General features: G+C 44.2%; 1 protein-coding gene across 6 annotated transcripts in view; it reads left to right on the top strand.

The window, feature by feature from the left end:
* The window catches only part of cdh13 (cadherin 13, H-cadherin (heart)), a 237,492-nt gene that overhangs the window by 215,344 nt on the left and 2,958 nt on the right, over window positions 1-19,190 (top strand). For 5 of the 6 annotated variants that reach the window (XM_044123866.1, XM_044123868.1, XM_044123867.1 and 2 more), the window contains 2 exons: window positions 10,335-10,568; window positions 11,597-11,815. In XM_044123866.1, coding sequence (XP_043979801.1) covers window positions 10,335-10,568; window positions 11,597-11,815 — 453 coding nt within the window. Of the gene's footprint in view, window positions 1-10,334; window positions 10,569-11,596; window positions 11,816-12,256; window positions 12,434-19,190 lie in introns of those variants that run through there. The other variant, XM_044123869.1, reaches the window with a different exon arrangement.

A 19,190-nucleotide genomic window follows, 5' to 3' on the forward strand; every position in this document is an offset into this window, starting at 1 on the left:
GCGCAGGCGGAGGAATGAAGGGACATGAGATGAGATAACAAGAAGAAGATATAGAGCCAGGAGGACGACGGCGGAGAGATGGAAGACAGACAAATGGAAAGTAGATCCAGCAGAGAGTAAGGAGGACAGAGAGGACAGTTTGATGGTTTTCTTTTACTTTTTTAGACATGACTTGATAGATAACCTGAAATTTAGTTCAAATTTATTCAACAAAATCACAACTAATGTCATTTCAAAGCACCTTGAACAGATCAGTTCATTTCCACGAATGCAGTCAGAATTAGATGAATGCATTCAGTCAGTTATTGTTTAAAGTCAAATCAGATTTATTGTTATTAGTGTCATTTGATTTCATGCTGCGTTATGCAGATTCGCTCTGATTGTTATCAACTCATGTTGTCCTGCTGAAGGCTGGAAGAGAGAAATCCAACATGGCAGCCAAATCTGAGGGATTAGTCCACGTTTCATGTCTGAGAGAAACTTTTACAAGAAGTGAGTGGTGAGATTATTAGATCTAGGATTTCCAACCTGGATAAATTAAATGAGTACCAGGCAGACGGACGGACGGACGCTGCGGTGAAGAACTGAGACATGAACCCAACGTGTCCAGAACATCGACCATCAGCATCACAGCAGGAGCTCAAACGTCTCTGTTCTCGTTCTGCATTTTAAAAGGAGCAGCAGGTTCTCCTTCTATCTGCTGCTCCAGCATAAAACCTCCTTTCAGGCCTCCAGCTGTGAGCTGAAACAGGAGTTTGACCCGGCCCATTTTACTCCTGCGGTTTCTGTCATTGGCCTGAGAAATTGGCTCCGTCCCCACAGTAATCTCTGCTGTGATTGGATGACAGCTTCCCTGTGTTGGCTGCCATCAGGGTATTGATTTCCTCTTACAGCATCATCATCTTTATATTTATGTGGAGTCTCTGGGGATTTCCTGCTAGGAGCAGAGCTGTGTCAGACAAACAGATCTATATGAAAGCTCTTTGGTCGCAATAACATGAGAGGAAAAAATAAACTGCAGGAAAAGTGAGAACAAAGAAATAAAAAAGCAAAGAAAATTTCTAATTTTCATTTTATTACTAGACTTGAACATGAGAGTCATAAAACATGACTTGGACTTTTAGTCAGTGTTTATGCCTGTGAGGTTATGCTGCTGCATGATGCACTTCTGTCCTAGTCAAAGCCTTGCTCCGTTCTGTGAAAACGTTGCTTCAAAGCGGTGGCACATCATTCTGCACACAATCCCCTGATTATCGAAACAGATTCATAAAATGAGCTGCAAAAAGTCCAATTAAGTCTGAAAATCAATTTCCAGATTCAGTTTAATAACTTAATGTGGAGCAAATAAATCACACAGTAAATGTGGAATGTGCTTTTTTTTCTTGTTTCGTTTTCAAAAGTTTATAACTTAATAAAGAAGTTGTGTAAAATTTGCAGCAATGTTAATATTTTAGATGAAATAATAATTTGCTTTGTTGAACCATCTTGTTTTCTGATTTGTCTCTGTCGTCATTTTCCAAACTTCTTCAGCGCTGTACGCCCAGGTTTCTTCTTCTGCTGGGTTGAACAAGCAGCCTGTTGCTCAGTGGGAGCACTGCTGCCCCCTAGTGACTGGAGGTGCTTGTTCAAGCTAACGCTGTTGAACCAGTAAAATAAGATTTAAATGACTTTTTCTGCTCAGTTTTTGTAGCTTATTTGTTTTTCGGTGACCTGTCGGCACAGCTTGGATGTGCTTTTAGAAATGTGTGTGTGAATGTGTGTGTTTGCTGTTTGTTGAGGGTCTGAAAGCCCTTCGTCCATCTGTGTTTGCTCGCAGTGTGTGCCTCCACCCATCGAGTGTTTGAGTTAATGAGCGATAAGCCGGGCTGCAGCAGGACCTGGCCGGCAGTGGAGCCGCGCTGCCCTGGTTCTGCCCTGGTTCTGCCCTGGTTCTGCCCTGGTTCTGCCCTGGTTCTGCCCTGGTTCTGCTCCAGCCTGAACCCAAAACCCACAAGCTGCTTCAGACTTCTGATTCCCTGCTGGGACAGCAGCTGGGCGCTCCTCTGCCTCCATCCTGTAAATCACAGTTTGTGATGTTGGTGGGGTGCTGTGTGTGTGTGTGTGTGTGTGCGTGTGCGTGCGTGTGTGTGTGTGTGTGTGTGTGTGTGTGTGTGTGTATGGACTGAAATTCTTTGCTTATATTGGGTTTTAATATCTTTGCCTCTCTGGCCGGTTCCTGTGTTTCCACACACTGCTGGGTGTTTTTGTTCTGTTTTCTCATTTAAATGTTAAACCGCCGTCTGGTGGGAGCCATTTGTCATTTGGAGACATGAATACATTATCAAGACCCCAGTTGTCTGAAAAACACTTTCACATTATCCTCAGTGTCTGCTGCCACCAAACCTGCTATTAAACCTGTGAAGCCAGCAGCAGAGGACAGACCTTCAGCTCGTTGTGTTTTTAAAGTGAAACACAGAGCCGTCCTCGTTAATTACCGCAGGTATTAAACACACATTCAGGCAGGAGGCTGAACACGGTAATAAGTCTCCGGTTCCTCAGTCACATCATCTGCTCTGATCCAGAAGCTCAAAGCAAAGCGGCTGAATGCTGATGGAGCCCAAACTAAACGGGACCGAGGCTTCAACAGGTCCAGATGACGGCGCATCGCCCCCTGGAGGACGGAGGAGGACCTGCGCCTGACTGGCAGTGGGACGGGTTCCGCTTGTGGGACGGGTTCCGCTTGTGGGACGGGTTCCGCTTGTGGGACGGGTTCCGCTTGTGGGACGGGTTCCGCTTGTGGGACCGGTTCCGCTTGTGGGACCGGTTCCGCTTCTCTGCATGTCCAGCAGCTTTAATGGACCGACTTGGAGAACTGGATTTCACTGGAAAATGGCGCCAGTTGGGGAGGGCAGGATGGATGGGGTCAGAGAGCGGGGTCTGTTGGGGTGGGGTCAGAGTAATTCTGATATTTTGACCCACACTAATGGCTGAGAAGCAGGTCCAGAATAATCTGGAGGTTTGGGTCCAGAGTGGCTGTTTGTTGTGGTTAAAGGAGGATAATCTGGAGGTTTGGGTCCAGAGTGGCTGTTTGTTGTGGTTAAAGGAGGATGAACTGGCAGCTCAGTGCAGTTCTTCAGTTCTTCAGTTCTTCAGTTCTTCCTCCTCCGTCTCTCCACTGCGCCTCATTAACCCCAAACAGTCGCTGTTTCTCTCCCACTTTATTGCTTTTGTTCTGACTCTCAAACCTCTGACTCTCTTCCTGGATGACTTTCTTTGCCTTTGATTTCTCGTAGCAGAATCTCTGGGGGAAGTCACCACCTTGTAAACAGGCTCACGTTGCGTTTTTGATTAGAGGATATCTTTGTTTAGCTCCACCAGGGAAGAAACGGCTCCCTCTCCCTCTTTGTTGTTGGCTTTATCAGCTCTCGCCTCTCGTGTGTCCTTGGAATACTGATTCATCCACGGATGAGGAGTCAGCGCTGCGCCTGGCACACCTAAACAAATATGCCTCTGCCCACTCACCCAGGGAACTTGTGTTAGCGTGTGGCGCTGCTAGGATACTTGTTATATAAAACACGGCTGCTGCTTGTTGTGAGGAGCAGAATGAAAACGGCGCCTCATTCCTCCTCGCCCAAACATCTTCCATCAAGATCTGTACGAGCTTTTAAAGGCGCCGACCCGAATGAGACGAGCCGGCCGGGTTGGGATGAAAGATGAAGTCAGATGGCAGAGTTAGAGGAACATGGCTGATGTCTGTCTGTTTATCTAGAAAAGGGGCAATAGAAATGTGTCAGAGGTGTTACTGATGACGATGTGTTTCTGATGGCTACAGAGATTTAAAATGGTTCCATAACAGATTTACTCTTTCTGAAATTAGCATGCTAATTTGCTAAATATTAGCGTTTGTATGTGTGGAATTTGCATCAACAGGCATTAATGGAAAACATCCACACTTTTTGTATTTTTTTAAATTTCTATCTTCATGTTTCTGTAAAAATGTTGATATTTTTCTGTAAATGTGTTTATTTCTGCCATATGTTTCCTAACAGCATGTCAGTGCTGCCCTCTTCAGGTCAAGCGGTGTCTAAGCAGTGGAATATTCCTATTGGTTGCAGCGGTGCAGCCGTCACCGCCGCATTTATGGGGCTCAATCTTATTCATTATTCATTTCTAAATGTCACAATTTCCAGCTAAATATTTAGTTTGTCAACTAAAGATTTTGCTTGTTTACTAATTATTTAGTTTGGAGTTAAATTTTTAGTTGAAACAGTGACATTTAGAAATGAATGAATAATAAAACGAACCTCCATGTTTTCTCATGCTGTTAAGGTTTGACTGCAGCTTTAGAAACGTCACCTGACAGCAGGACCTTCCTGACCTGCGTTTTGTCCGTCTGCTCGTTAGAAAGCCGCTTCCTGCAGGCTTTCAGCTGAAACTCGCAGCCTTTCAATCACCGGTGTAACAGCCAGCAACTGATAAGCTAAACTCTATTCTGAAAGCAATTTGCCAGCGCAGAAGCGATGCTCCTGTCCCTGAGGTCTTCTCCTCTAATGACTGGTGCCTATTGTAATTGGCTCTGGCCGGTTTCATTTACAGTGCTGATCAGATTAGCAGGATGTCATGTGATGGTGTTAGCTGAAGGCCTGAGGGGCAGCGCTGAGTGATGGGCAGCGGGCCGGCAGAGAGCAGCTTCAGCCCCAAAAACATCCCAGAGCAAATCCATCAACTGCTGATCGACCTGAACGTTACAAATTATTCCTCCATTAAAGATTTGAAACATTTATTTTCTTTGTGGGCAAACAGCTGAAGCCTGCTGGTTCTGCCTAATGGACCCGGCAGAACCGGGTTCTAACAGGAACAGGGTGTAAACCGGCTCTAACCTCCTGTCTGCTGCAGAGATGAGGAGGCGAACTGACATCCCAACAAAATCTGAAAACAAAGCAAGATGTGATCTACATAAAGAGATCAAAGTTAATGACCAGCAGGAAAACCAAACAAAGCCTGAGGATTTTTTTACATCCTTCTCCTGACTGATCCTTTTGTACAATAAAATCACCTTCATCCTTTCTAACGATGAATCTGGTCCAGGGGGACTGGTCAGTCCGGCTCCTTGGACTGAACACAGCGGCTCTAGAAACTTTAATTAGTTTTATAAAATGTTCAGAATGACACTGAAAGTACCAATAATATATTTTTTACAGTCATTTTTTCTTTGACATGATTTTCCACAAATATCAGGATCACAGAGGAGGAAAAATGTTCCTTCTGTTTTTGCTAACTTTATTTTTCTGTTAAAAACTTAAAACAAAGTTTAATTTAAAGTGGATGTTTGTCAGAACGTAGAAGTTTAGTTTTTCCTAAAGCTCAGCTAACATGGAAATGTTTAAATAAGAACTCAGCTTTATTTCATCAGATCCACTGAAGTCACAACTAATTAGCCTCAAACCAAACAGCGTTTTACTTTAAACTTTATGCTGTATATTTATATTTAAATTTTCAGGTGACCTTAAAGCTGAAAAGGTTTAAATTCTGCATGATTCTGTCCGTCGTTGTGCAGAGGAAGTGACTCTGCTGCGTTTGCTGCTCTCAGAACATGAAGGTAATCAGCGATGCTGCTGCTGCAGCAGTAGGAGCGATGCTGCTGCTGCAGCAGTAGGAGCGATGCTGCTGCTGCAGCAGTAGGAGCGATGCTGCTGCAGCAGTAGGAGTCATGCTGCTGCAGTAGGAGCGATGCTGCTGCTGCTGCAGCAGTAGGAGCGATGCTGCTGCTGCAGCAGTAGGAGCGATGCTGCTGCTGCAGCAGTAGGAGTCATGCTGCTGCTGCAGCAGTAGGAGTCATGCTGCTGCTGCTGCAGTAGGAGCGATGCTGCTGCAGCAACAGTAGGAGTCATGCTGCTGCTGCTGCAGCTGGGACAAGACTTTACTTCACTGAAGTTGATGAAAAGAGCAGAAACAGAAAATTGCATCAGAGTTTGAGCTGATTATGTTTTCGTGTTCTGGTTTGGCAGCGATGTGGTGGAGAAAATACATCCAGGCTTTATGACTCAACCTGCTTCAGGTTCAGACGCCCGTCCCTTTAAATCTGCTCTCACCCTAAATTTCCCATCATCCTCCTCTTTTACCTCAGTTTTACAGTTTTACACCTTTACAGTTTTCTGGCTGCAACTAACCTGCCGTGTTGCAACATTTTCTTCTGAGATATTTCTCACTGGCTGTCATCTTGCTGCTCCTATTCATCCTCCTCTTCCTCCTCTTCCTCCTCTGCTTTCAGGAGACTGAGGAAGACTCTGCCTGTAATCAGTCATGGTATTTTTAGCTGGAGGCGTCATCCGACGGCTGTTTGCTGTGCTGGATGTCGGTCTAATGAGTCCCAGTGCATGTTGTCTTACACTCTGTGCTTGGGAAACTTCACAAGTTGATCATATTTTAATCCGGTGGAGGCCGGAGGAAGAGGTCAGGCCTGTGGTTTTATCATCGTCACACGTTTCCCTCTGGAGGAAAGTCCAGGTGCAAACAGGTTGAGGATTTTAAAATCATCATTGGTCACCTGTAAGGTGCTGCAGGAGGCAGCCGAGCTGCTCGTTCCTCCTGCAGGAGAGAGCAGGAAAAATCACCTTGGAGACAGAAAAGGCTTGATGAGAACAGAAAGTGGCTGTCAGAGGATAAGAAAGTGTTAGCCTAAAGCTCAAGTGTTGGGAGCAAAAGAGCCTTTGGAGGGTTTGATGGAAAGATTTGAGGAGAGAGCAGAGAAAGGGAAAGAAAACAGTGTTTGTTGCTTGTAGGTGTGGTTTAGTGCTGACAGCCTCGGGAGTCGATCCTCCGCCGGCGTCTCTCGTCTCAGGCAGGAGGAAATGAAAGAGCCAGACGAGGCGGAGCTTCACCTTCACTGCAGGAGGAAGAAGCTCCTTCTGTCGACGTTAAACGAATCAGTGATGTTTCTGCAGCGAAAACAAACAGAACCGGGTCACATGACCTCACAGGTGTGTTCACACCTGACACACAGCAGCTACATGAAACCCAGACAGGAGCGGTGAGCAGCCGGCCAGGGCGAGTCCAGCTGAATCAATCACCATGAAACTTTAGGAAATGATCTTTACAGTCATCATATTTATAGTAATATTAAACAGAACTGGACCCAGATTCAGCCTGAATCTGGGTCCAGTTCTGTTTCCTCTGAGTCGTTTCTTTGCTGCGAAGCTGAAAATCGTCTCTGCTCTTCATCTGTCGCCTGATTTTTATGAGGCTTTGAGTCGACGACCTGCTGAGTGAAAAACTTCTCCTTCATCTGGAGGATAATCAGAGTTAATGGATCCGTCACCAAACCTGGAGCCGTTTTGGTTCTGTGAGAAAGTCACGTTTTGACCGTCATCGTCTCATTATCAGTTCACGTTGAAGTCAGCTTTTAGGTTTTTATTTATCATCATTTTTAATGTTTTCATCATGAAAAATATCAGAATTGTTCTGAACAATTAGAATAAAAAACAAATCTATTTTACAGGTTCAGTAATCGGGTTCACAGAAACTCTGAAGTTTTTTTAAACTCGTGTTTTTCTGTCAGCTTTAAAAATCCTGAAAGTAAAAAGATGAAAATGTTTGTTGTGTTTTTGCTGTTTGTTCTTCAGAGTCGCTGGAATTAATCTGGAAACCAAAGTTTTAGTTCAGAACTCGTCTCATGCAGACAGATGGATTCGTTTTCCAGGAAACTGTACAGGATAAATATCAGATCATACCTGAAAATATTCCTGAAAATATTCCTGGTGGTGTCGTCTGTGTGTGAACACGCCTGGCAGCTGCTGCACTAAATCAAATGCACATGAACACGTGAACACATGAACATATGAACACATGAACACAAATGTTGGCTGAGCTGTGGAACGCTGCAGGAGAGCCGCCGCGCGGCTGCAGGAGTTTTTATTCCTGAAGTTTCTGTGATGGAGACAATTAAAGAAAATCTCTGATCTGAAGCAAAATTAAAGTTCATTTTAGTTCTGGAGTTTTACATTTTTCTGTAAAAATGAAGTCATTTCCTCATTTGTCCTGAATTATGAAACCTTCAGGCTGTGACCAGCTAACGCAGCGGAACCAGGACTGGAGCGGGTCAGGCGGTTTGGGTCCAGAACCAACAAATATTCTTTAGCAAAGTTCATCACTTCTGCTGCCTCAACGAGCCGGAAAGATGGAGACCAGAATCCCTGGACTGGTTCTGACCCGCTGGTTCTGATCTGGTTCTGACCCGCTGGTTCTGTTTATGATAGGAGTGATGCAGCCCTCCAGAAATCCCCTCTGCTCTGTTTCGTCTCCAGACAGATGGATTCGTTTTCCAGGAAACTGTACAGGATAAATACAGTTTATTCTGTATTTATCCTGTCTGGTACAGTTTGGTACCAGACAGTTGGTACCAAACTGTCTGGAGAAGAAACAGAGAATCAGTTTGGTATCAAAGTGATTCTGTTTCTTTCTGTCTGACATTCAGACGGCCAGCGAACACAATGCAGCCATAAAATCTGTGATTCCTGCAGAAACTTCTAGCAGAACTTTGATGACAGAGCGGTGTGAAGCCCAGGCCAGCAGACGAGCCTTGCTGAAGCGGAGCCGGGCGGATGATGACACGCCGTGATGCAACGGGTTGGGGAGGGGCAGGATTCATTTAGGAAGACAAACAGCTTCATTTAAAGTTAGCCAAGCACAGAGACTCCCTGCAAACTGCAAATGGGTTGAAATTTGCATCTTTTCACAGACGGAGCTCCAACTTCTGTCCTCCCTCTCTGGTCTCCAGCTCCAGAGATAATAGATTATCCTGAGAGCTTCTGTCTTTGATTGGCTTTGCAGCACATTTTCCATCTGCTTTCGCCAAAGTAATTCCTCTTTGGTCCTGATCTGCCGCTGATATCGTCACGGCCGTATTTATCTACAGCATGTAAGGAGCGTTTGCTGTTTTCTGTCCTTCCTGGAGAGCGAGCAGAAAGCCGACGCACGCAGAGATTGGAGTCATTTCACGACTATTAAACCGCACAAATGACAAACTCTCCACCATTACATCTGATTCCTGCTTATCTTTCACCATTACAATCTGCTGATGCTTTTTACAGCTGAGAATGAAATTAAAGTTTGGAGCCTGGCAAACAGATGATGACGGTCTGCTGAAGAGTCGCAGCAGAGGATTCGGTTTCTCAGCAGCATCTTGTGTTTGTGTGGAGCAGAAAGTTCAGTGGCAGGAAGACGCCTCCCGCTGTCCTCTGCTCTGATTTCATCTGCTCTGTTTTGATGGAGAATATCGATCTGCTGTTCGTAGTTGATGTCATTAAAGTGATCACTATTTTCATAACTACAGCCGGTCGCTCTCCATATTTATCACCATGTCTGAAATGTAAAACATCATTAAAGAAAAACAGCCGTGAATTCAATTCAGATACTTTATTCATCCCAAAAGGGAAATTAGTTGTTGTCATAACTCAAGTTGATTCAGAGTCGTTGTGGATGGTGGAGCTCCAGTAGCAGTCAGTCTTCCAACGACTCTGAGGAAGCCTCTGACTGAAGACATGACTCCCCTGACATGCTAACATGCTAACATCTGGGCAGCAGAGACGATATTTCACACACACCTGTCCTGGATTTTGGATCATATTTCAGATATTATTTAAGTTTTCAGATGCTAATCAGATTTTAATAGATAAATATTCATACATCCATAATGAGCATTAAAAACAGATTGATTATTACGAGGCCAGGCCTTCGTAATAATCACGTTGCTGCTTTTTGAAGTTTCCATGAAGTTAATTTATTTTCATAATTCCTATTTGAACAATTTTACAGTCGACCAACTCGTCTAAACTAGTTTGAGTTTAGCTGCGTTTGTGTCATTATGACAGGAAATTAAATGTTATGATCTTAAACAGAAATGAATTTACAGTCAGGAGTCAGAACGTGGAAACGTCTCCAATGATCTCGTTTCTGTTTCGGATGGTTTTACTGAAACGGGATTTAAAAGTTTCCTCTGATGCAGGTCCAGTTTTCCTCCATCACTTGGTCTCCAGTTGAAACAGAAAGAAAACTGGATGAAGATGATTCAAAGTTTAGGTGACTGAAGTTTTTAGTTTACAGGAGAATTTTTATGCTTTCCAATTACAAATCATGTCTTGAGGAGTTAATTGCTGGTTTTCTGACCCTTGGAGCCGTTACCTGATGACCGAAGCCCAGCGCGGTTAGGGTTAGGGTACCACTAACTTTTATCTCCTCCAGCCAGGAGGTCCGTATCGACGGGTCATGCAGCTGGTTGGGACGAGGCGTCCGTGTTCATCATCACCAAGGTTTTCTTCCTGTGGCGCCTTCACGGCCCTGTTGGTGTTTGTGTCCAGGCACGCCGCCGGCCACAGGGACCGGGACGCTCATCATCCATCTGGAAGACTACAACGACAACGCCCCGTTCGTGGTGCCGTCCGTGGCGCAGGTGTGCGAGGACGCCGGCGACATGAACGTAGCCGTGGTCGCGGGACGGGACAGAGACCTGGCGCCCAACGCGGCGCCGTTCAAGATAGAACTGGGGAAACAACCGGGCCTGGACAAAACATGGAGGGTCACCAGAATCAACTGTGAGTTTTTAATCAGGAAGCAGCTTTTAACAGTTAGAGGAGCCAGATATTAACCACTCTGGATAAAACAAACCTTTTATTGTCTATTTATTTCAAACGTTTGCTTAAAATTCACAGCAGGAAGAAGATCTATATCCAGCTGTTCATCAACAATATGAATGTTTTTCCTCCTGCGTTTTGTTTTTATGACGCTCTACTCCTCAGCGACTCGTCCAGAAAGAAATGTTTACAAAAACTCTTCATATTCACTCATCTGTCCGTGAGGGTCCAGAACCTGCTGAGGCTCAGATGAGGAGAGAAACGGAGAAATGACATCCTGGTTCAGTGGGAGGAAGGAGTTCAGTGTGCTAAGCTAAGCTAAGCTAAGCTAAGCTAAAGCTAAAACCTGACAGTCGCCGTCCACCTCCACTCTTTCTCCCATTTTGGACCCAGTGTGTGACCTCTGACCCTCAGAAAGTCACCTGATTTGTTTTATTCACATCCCAGAAAGGATGAATGTTTCCACACAAAACGCTCCAGCAGCTCCGGCTCTGATCCGCCCGGCGACTGCAGAGTAATCAGAGTATTCCTGCGGGAGTCGGACTGACTGATCCGTGGAGGATCTGCTGCCGACACGCCGCGGTGTTTGAACGCTTTTCATGGATTCTCCTTTTTACTCCGTAAACGTTCTGATGTTCCCGACTCTTCTCAGCTGGATGAAGTGTTTTCTGTTCTGGTCAGCACCAGCCCGGCGCCCTCAGCAGCTCCTGCGTTTTGTCTCATTACAGAACCGGCTGCAGTTTCTGTCACAACTGGAAACTGGTTTAAAGATGATGCAACACACTGTAACCGTCTTATGCAACTTAAAGTGCCACCAATTTCTGTCGCTTGAGTGTTAAGAAAAGTCTAACCTGGTAGTTAATTCAGGCTGACACACACACACACACACACACACACACACACACACACACACACACCCACACTGCTGTGCAGAATAAGCATTGATGCAGAGCAGATCTCCTAATTCTCCATCGTTGTTTCTCCTGCAGCCACTCATTCCCAGATCATGCTCCTGCACAGTCTGAAGAAAGCCAACTACCAGCTGCCGCTGCTCATCACAGACTCAGGCGTGCCCCCTTTGTCCAACAGCACAGAGGTCAAAGTTCAGGTGTGCATCTGTACAAAGACCAAGAGATACTGCAGCTCCGCCCACTCCCACCGCACTAGCCTTGTTGTGCTGCTGTCGACGCTGCTGCTTGTCCGTCTCTGTGAGTATTCCCGGCCTGCTGACCTCACGCTGACCTGCTGGTGCCGTTGGTTTGATTCTGTGGGGAATGATCCAGAAACGTTTGAAACAGTAGAAAAATATTCCACAGTTCTGATTTTCTGTGGATTGTAACAACAACTCCAATTTCTAGATTTCTGAAACATTCAGATGGAAACGGAGCTTTGGAAGCAGAAACTCTAGAGGCTGTCGGCTCTGGAAGTGTGTGTTATTAAGACACACACACACACACACACACACACACACACACACACACACACACAGACTGCTTATTGCTATTTCTTGTTTGAAGTATTTGTGGTTCCAATGAGGTGCAGATTATTGATAATGTGATAAATAACACTAATCAATAATCTGTTCTTTTCATGTTTCTGATTCTGGGAAATGATTTCCTGGTAGATTAAACTGACTGCTCTGCTTTCAGGGTGACCTTACTGCACATCTGGACACATCAGCAGCTGTTAATAATAATCCACTGGTAGATCATGATCGTGGTTTTGTGTGAACGGGTCAGACCTTCTAAATGCCGAGTCGGGATCTTCTCTCCTCCTGGGGGGTTGGAGCCACTCAGTGGGAATAAATGTGAGGGTTTCACCATGAATAACCTCGTTTCTGGTCAGTTTTGTGGACGTTTGGTCAGTTTGCTGTCCAGTATGTTGAAACACAGTCAGACTAACGGAGGTTTCGGTCGTTGGCTCTAAACTCCTGCAGCTGATTCAGACAGAAACTCTTTGTGTTTCTGATTGTTATACGACATCCAGAAGTCAACCTTGTACTTAATCCAAACATCTCATTTAGTCCAAGCAGCAGCATGAATAATTCAGCGTCTCTGCAGAACGCAGACTGTTTGGTGAGAACAAAATTCATTTCTCTCCTTTCAGAGCTCTGCTTCTTCCTGCCGTCTGGTTGTGCAGCTCCTGCTGGAGGTGGTGAGGGATGGTGGGGGAACCCAAAAACATATTTCACTGCAGCCTTAAGAGATGATGTACTTATAATTATCATGTCTTTGTTCAGCAGTTTGGTCTCAGGCTGAGATTTATTTCCACTGGAGCGTCAGATTCATCGTTTCTCTTCCTCTGAACGTTTCTCCTCATTTTCTCTCCGATTGTTTCCAGCAGAACATCTGATCCTCTCACCTGCCTGTAGTATCTATTTTATTTTGTCTCAACAGTCCTTTGTCTCCTGCTGTGCGTCGCGTCAGAAAGAAAAATCATTTTAAAACATCATTTTTTAGTCGTTTCGGTCCAGAATTCCCAAACTTTCCATTTTTACAGCTTTGGACTGTTTGGTAAACCTTCACATTTTAATCAAACATATATTGATGAAATAATCAGAAATGATTATTTTCCATCGCTGTGTGTCAGATTAACGGGCGTACCAGAAACACGTGAACACGAAGGTTCCAGGAGAAACTTTTTCTAAATGTGATTAAATTTGATCAAATCAGTGAAATTCATCCAAAATTAAATTAAATTAAATTCATGAACTTTTACAACCCTCTTTATTCATCATTTGATCGTGATTGAATCTGTTGGTCCTGGTTTCCTGGACGGATCCTTCTCTCTGTTCCTGTTGAGATAAGAATAAATCTGACCGGCAGCCAGTCAGAAAACTGGATGCAAATAACATTTAATGATTTGAACTTGTGTTGATGATTAACGTCGACGTGCAGGTGATGCTGCTCCAGCCTCTCAGCAGAGTAAGAAAACATTGCAGTGTGAACGTTCAGCTGCCGGGTCGACTCTAAACCTTTTTAAAAACGATTTTTTAATCAGTTACGTCCGGGATTCCCAAACCAGCCGGTCCGTTCAGTCAGAACCGGACCGGCGCCGCTGACCCGGCAGCAGAACCAACGTTACAGAACGTCAGGAATGTGAGTCTAATCTGGGAACGTCGTCGTTACTGCTGGGCAGCAGTTCTTCTGATTTGGAGAAACACAGAAACACACACACACACACAGAAACACACACAGAAACACACACACACACAGAGAAACACACACAGAAACACACACACACACACACAAACACACACAGAAACACACACACACACACACACACACACACAGAGAGAGAGAAACACACACAGAGAAACACAGATAAGAACTGATTACACACCGGATAGTCAGAGTCTGACAGAGTCAGAGAGGCTTCTCTTTCACATTCCACACACAAACACACAGCAGAGATGAGGCAAAGAAAAATGGAGGGAGCCAGAGGGGAAGGATTGGTTAAAGAAACGACACAACAAAGGTGTGAAGATGAACTTCTGGTTTTACAGTGAAACGAGACAAAAACGACTTTTCTTCTTAATAAACTAGACAGAAAATAATCAAAATAAAATTAAAAATACTAATAACTAAACATTAATACCACTGCTAATTCTTTTGTACAATTAGCCACAAATATTCAGCAGTGAAGGAACGATTGATCAGATTAATCATGAATCAATTACTACAGTAATCATCAGCTAATTTATTAACCAATAAATCTTTAGCTTAAAAATCATTTTCTGAAACGATCAGTAATTGATCCAAAACGTAATAAAAAAACAACATTTTACATCGAAAACTAAAAATCTGATTTCTTCAGAACTACAGGCTCGTCTTTTATGGTTCATGTTCTCCAAACTAAATCTGTTCATCACCTTTGGCTTTCAAACGATTGGTGGATCAATAATTGATCCCTGATCGTTTCCACTTTGCTGACCTTTGTTTGTCGTGTCAGAGTTCAGGAAGGAAACGTCTTCAGCTCCAGAGACGTTTCACGATTAACTCGTTGTTTCTGACCAGAAAAGTTAGTTAGTTTGTTTTTTGGGCTAAAATGTTCCAGGTTTTGGACCATGACGGATGGAGAGCAGAACCTGCCTGGCAGCAGGAAGTAGGCCAGCAGAATCAGAAACTACTCATCAGTCTGGATCCAGAACCGTCTCTGAAAACTTCCTGCTGATACCAAAGACTTCTGGGAAATTTCCTGAGGAGACAGACGTGGACCTGATGGGCGGTTCTGGTCCCGTTCAGTTATTGATCATCAGAACATCAGGAAAACGTTAAAGCGTGTGAACATGGAAACGGTTCAGTTCATGTTAAAACATTTCACAAAGCTGATGCAGAAGACCACAGTGCCCCCTATCTGTGAGCTGAATGTTAACGGCTCAATTAGCCAAAGCACAATAATCAACAACCAGAATTAAGTTAATTATTGATATTTATTGTTGCATAGATAAAAAGGATTCCCCGCCAACTTCATCCGTTCGTTGTCAACCCGCCATGGGGATCACACCAAACAGGATGGAAATATTCAGGGAAGTGCCCAAAACAAACAATTAAACAAAACCAACAAAATAAATGACAGATTGTTAACCCGCCCTCACAAATACAAGAAGAAAACAATCAGGACTAACAACAAAGAAAAACCAAACGCTAAAAGGACAGCAGGAGGCAGTGCAAAAACTGTAAAACAAAAACACAAAAATTATTAAATTCTTATTAAATCATTTTAATCAAATCAACCTAAAACACATTAAAACACATTAAAACACATTAAAACACATTAAAACACATTAAAACACATTAAATCACATTAAAACACATTAAAACACATTAAAACACATTAAATCACATTAAAACACATTAAATCACATTAAAACACTGCCTACCTGCGTTGCATAAATCAACACTCCCAGTTCAACCCGTGGAGTAGCCGATCTGGTGCAACCCTGACAAAAATATAAAACAATATATAAACATACAATTAGTTTTTATTAAAAAAGACCAAGTATAAAACCTACCTGCGGTGTCAAACAACCACGCCCAGGTAACGATACCGTCCAAACACCATCAGCAATCAACTCCACAGCCAGCAAACACCCAACACACAGCTGGTCTGACACACAGGAAATACATCCTTCTAGCTTCCCTTTTATGGAGGCTCAAGCAATAGAAAGAGCGACACCTAATGGTGCCACCTGTTACATGAAGTATGACTTATTATCCTCCAGCATCTTCAGCCAGTGATGCTGCTGATATGGGCAGCATGTTCCCAGTGTTCCCAGTCAGAGAGCTGGAGATAAACCAGTACTCAGTGTAAATGCAGGTGGTCTTCAGTCTGCTGCTCATGAATTCATTTAGTTTCTCGGTTTCCTCAGGATTAACAGAGTTAAACAGCCTCAGTATTTCTGTGTTTTCAGAGTAAAATGGAGGAAAACATTGAACACAACAAATGGCTTCCAGTCCAGATGCGTTGAATTTTCCTCCATCCTGAGGTTTTCTGGCGTTTCCTGATCCGCTGCTTCGCTCCGGCAGACACTTTCATTTTCCTGCTCCGCTCTAATCCGCTCCCAGTTAGAGAGACGGGAAGGTTTCAGGGTTTATTTATGACTTCTTCACAGCTTTAGGAGGAGAGACCTTAAGCCAGGATGATGGCCGGTTACCATGGAAGTGTGTTTGTGTGTTTGTGCCTCTGAAGACGTGAAGAGATCCTCAGTGATGAAAACTCAACCTGAACCTTCGCCACCAATCACCTGCAGCTCACAGGATTAATTAACTCGGCCTTTTATTTATTGCTGCCTGATGGAAAATATCGCTCTATTGCATCCGTTCAACATTTAACCTTCATAAACATTTGGCTTTTCTTAGGGTGAAATTCAAGGTTTGGACATTTTTTGAGCCGTTTTCTCCCTGCAGCCGATGGTTTTATTAAAACGACTGGATTAATTAAAATGGCTGCGTTGCTGAGATTATTGTTAAATTCTGACTGTCAATATTCTGAAATCAAAGTAAAAAATCTGACATTAAAGTCAGAATGTTGAGAATAAAGTGAAATATTTTAAAACAAAATGTTAATATGCAGCTGAATAATAATCCCTGCTGGGAGTTTCAGTTCACAAACACGGAGCGTCATTTTCACTCCGATGTTCTCAACCTGGTTCACTTTAATGCTCCTTATTGTTCCAACAGAACAAAACTAGTTTTCACTCATGAAAGCTGCTGCTGTTGTTGTTTGGGTCTTTAATGTGACAGAAATTAATTAGAGCAACACGTTTGGTTCTGGCTGCAGCCGGCGACAGTTTCCTGCGCGTCACAGCGTCACGCTGGCGCCCGCCGCCGTTCACCGCCCGCCGGTTCACACGGCGCCACCTGCTGCTGTCGGCAGCTTCCTGTCGCGCTCAGTTGGTTCTGAGGGGCCGAGGTGCTAATGATGCAGGCGCTCAGCGCCGAATAACAGATCTCAGACAACAGGTCTAAAAATAACGCAGAGACGATTTAAAAGGTGAGAAAATTCACTTTGGAAAAAAATCAAAGTTCATTTGAACATTTTCAGTTTTTCATTCTCATGTTAAAAGTCTTTTTTCCATGATTGCATGTGAATGCATCACCACCTGAATCTATCTGCAACATGACCCAGGGATAAAGCAGTCGTAGCTCAGTGCGTGGTTACCATGGTTACGCTCTGTGACCATCAGGTCCATTTCTGCTTTAATAACCAAACCTGCATTTATTAACAATAACAACTAATTTGCATAGAATTTATACAGAAATGGGTTCAGCAGAACCTTTCTGTCTGAAACCGAACCAGAAACTTTCACCATTTTCCAAAGCATTTGATTATTGATTCAGTTCCATTAGTTCTGAAACGTTCACTTAGTTCACTTAGTTCACTTAGTTCACTTAGTTCACTAAGTTCACTTAGTTCACTAAGTTCACTTAGTTCACTTAGTTCCAGAAAAATTAACAGTAAAAGTTCAAATTTAAAAAAACGTTCTGGTCCTGGTCCTGCTTCTGGTTCTGGTTCTGGTTTTTACTCAGCAGCAGAATGGGCTAATAAACATGTGAAGTCAGTTGGGTTTGGACCTCATGTTGTCACTGTGCGGCTCGGTTCTGCCTCCATCAGTACAAATTAAACAATCTGCACTGGAAGCAGCAAATTGGGACTTGGTGGTTCTGTAGGACGTGTGAACAGAACCAACTGCAGCAGCTGGTAGAACTCCTTCAGGTTCTGGTGTCAGAACCTGTTAGAACTCCTTCAGGTTCTGCTGCCAGAACCTTGTTACGTCTCGTTACGTTCAGCTCCAGTCGCTCTCTCGCTCTTCCTGTCTCTGTTTTCGCCTCCCAGCCGTCAGCCTGGTTTCAGATTCCAGAGCAGCAGAAACTCTTTCTGGTTTCCTGCCGCTTCACATTTCAGGCGTTGAGCCGCCATTTTTACCTGGAGAGCTGCGGGGTGGGTGGAGGAGCGTGGAGCGGCCCGGTTGGATGTCTGGGTCCAGTCATGGCTCAAAGCCAGTGGGAGTTTCGATTTTAGCCGCTGTGATAAACCTGATGGCTGCTTGTCAACTTAGCAACTTTGTTTAGCATATTTTCATAAATATCGACAACTAGCGGCTTTTTTCCAGCTATTGGAGATTTTTATGTCATTTGTGACGCAGCAGCTGCAGCAACTCGCTACTCCCGACTCACCACCAGGGGGCGTCTGAGTGGCATGGCTTTAAACCAGGGATGTCAAACTCCAGTCCTCGAGGGCCGCAGTCCTGCAACTTTTAGATGTGCCTCTGCTGCACCACACCTGAATAGAATAATTAGGTCATTAAGGCTCTGGAGAACTGATCTACACAAGGAGGAGGTGATTAAGCCATTTCATTCTGGTGTTTTGTACCTGTGGCTCATCTAAAAAACACAGGACAGCGGCCCTCCAGGACTGGAGTTTGACACCCCTGCTTTAAACCAACCAGTAGGAAAATTCAACTGCAGTAGCCGCACTTCAGCCCATAGAGGGCAGCACTGAAACAGTTTTAGGCTAAATATTCTACAAATTTGCACAGAATTGTAAAATATTTGTAGAAATGTTGCTAAGCGGATCGTCTGCAGTGATGTCATCGCTGTAGGGATCAGTGGTGATGAAGAGGAGCTGCTCTCTATTTACTGATGATCTACACTCTTCACTCTAACCCTTAAAGCTGAGGTGTAACTTTTATCAGAAATACATTTTTACATGTTGGTTGAAACTGTCACCAAGTGAGAAGGTTGAGTTCCTCTGTTAACTAGAAACAACCAATCAGAGCCAGGAGGCGGGGCTTAGCGCCGTCAGTCACAGTCTTGTCTGTCGGGTTGATTCTGTTGCTTTAATGAAGAGAATGGTTCGCTGGCCGTCTCAGATAGTGGTAAACTCTTCCTCCTCCTCCTCCTCTTCCTCCTCTCATCCGTTCCTGTGAATCCCGTTGAAGATGCTCTGAATTGATTCTCGTTTTCATGTCAGGAGTTTCGGTTTCCATCCAGACGAAGCGTTGCCTCCTTTCTGTCCAGCTCTTCCTGTGAGGTGCAGCGTTCCTTTGAGTTTCCTCACAGAGCTGCAATGGGAACCAGA

This window comes from Gambusia affinis, linkage group LG08 (assembly GCF_019740435.1).
Source record: "Gambusia affinis linkage group LG08, SWU_Gaff_1.0, whole genome shotgun sequence".
NCBI lineage: Eukaryota > Metazoa > Chordata > Actinopteri > Cyprinodontiformes > Poeciliidae > Gambusia > Gambusia affinis.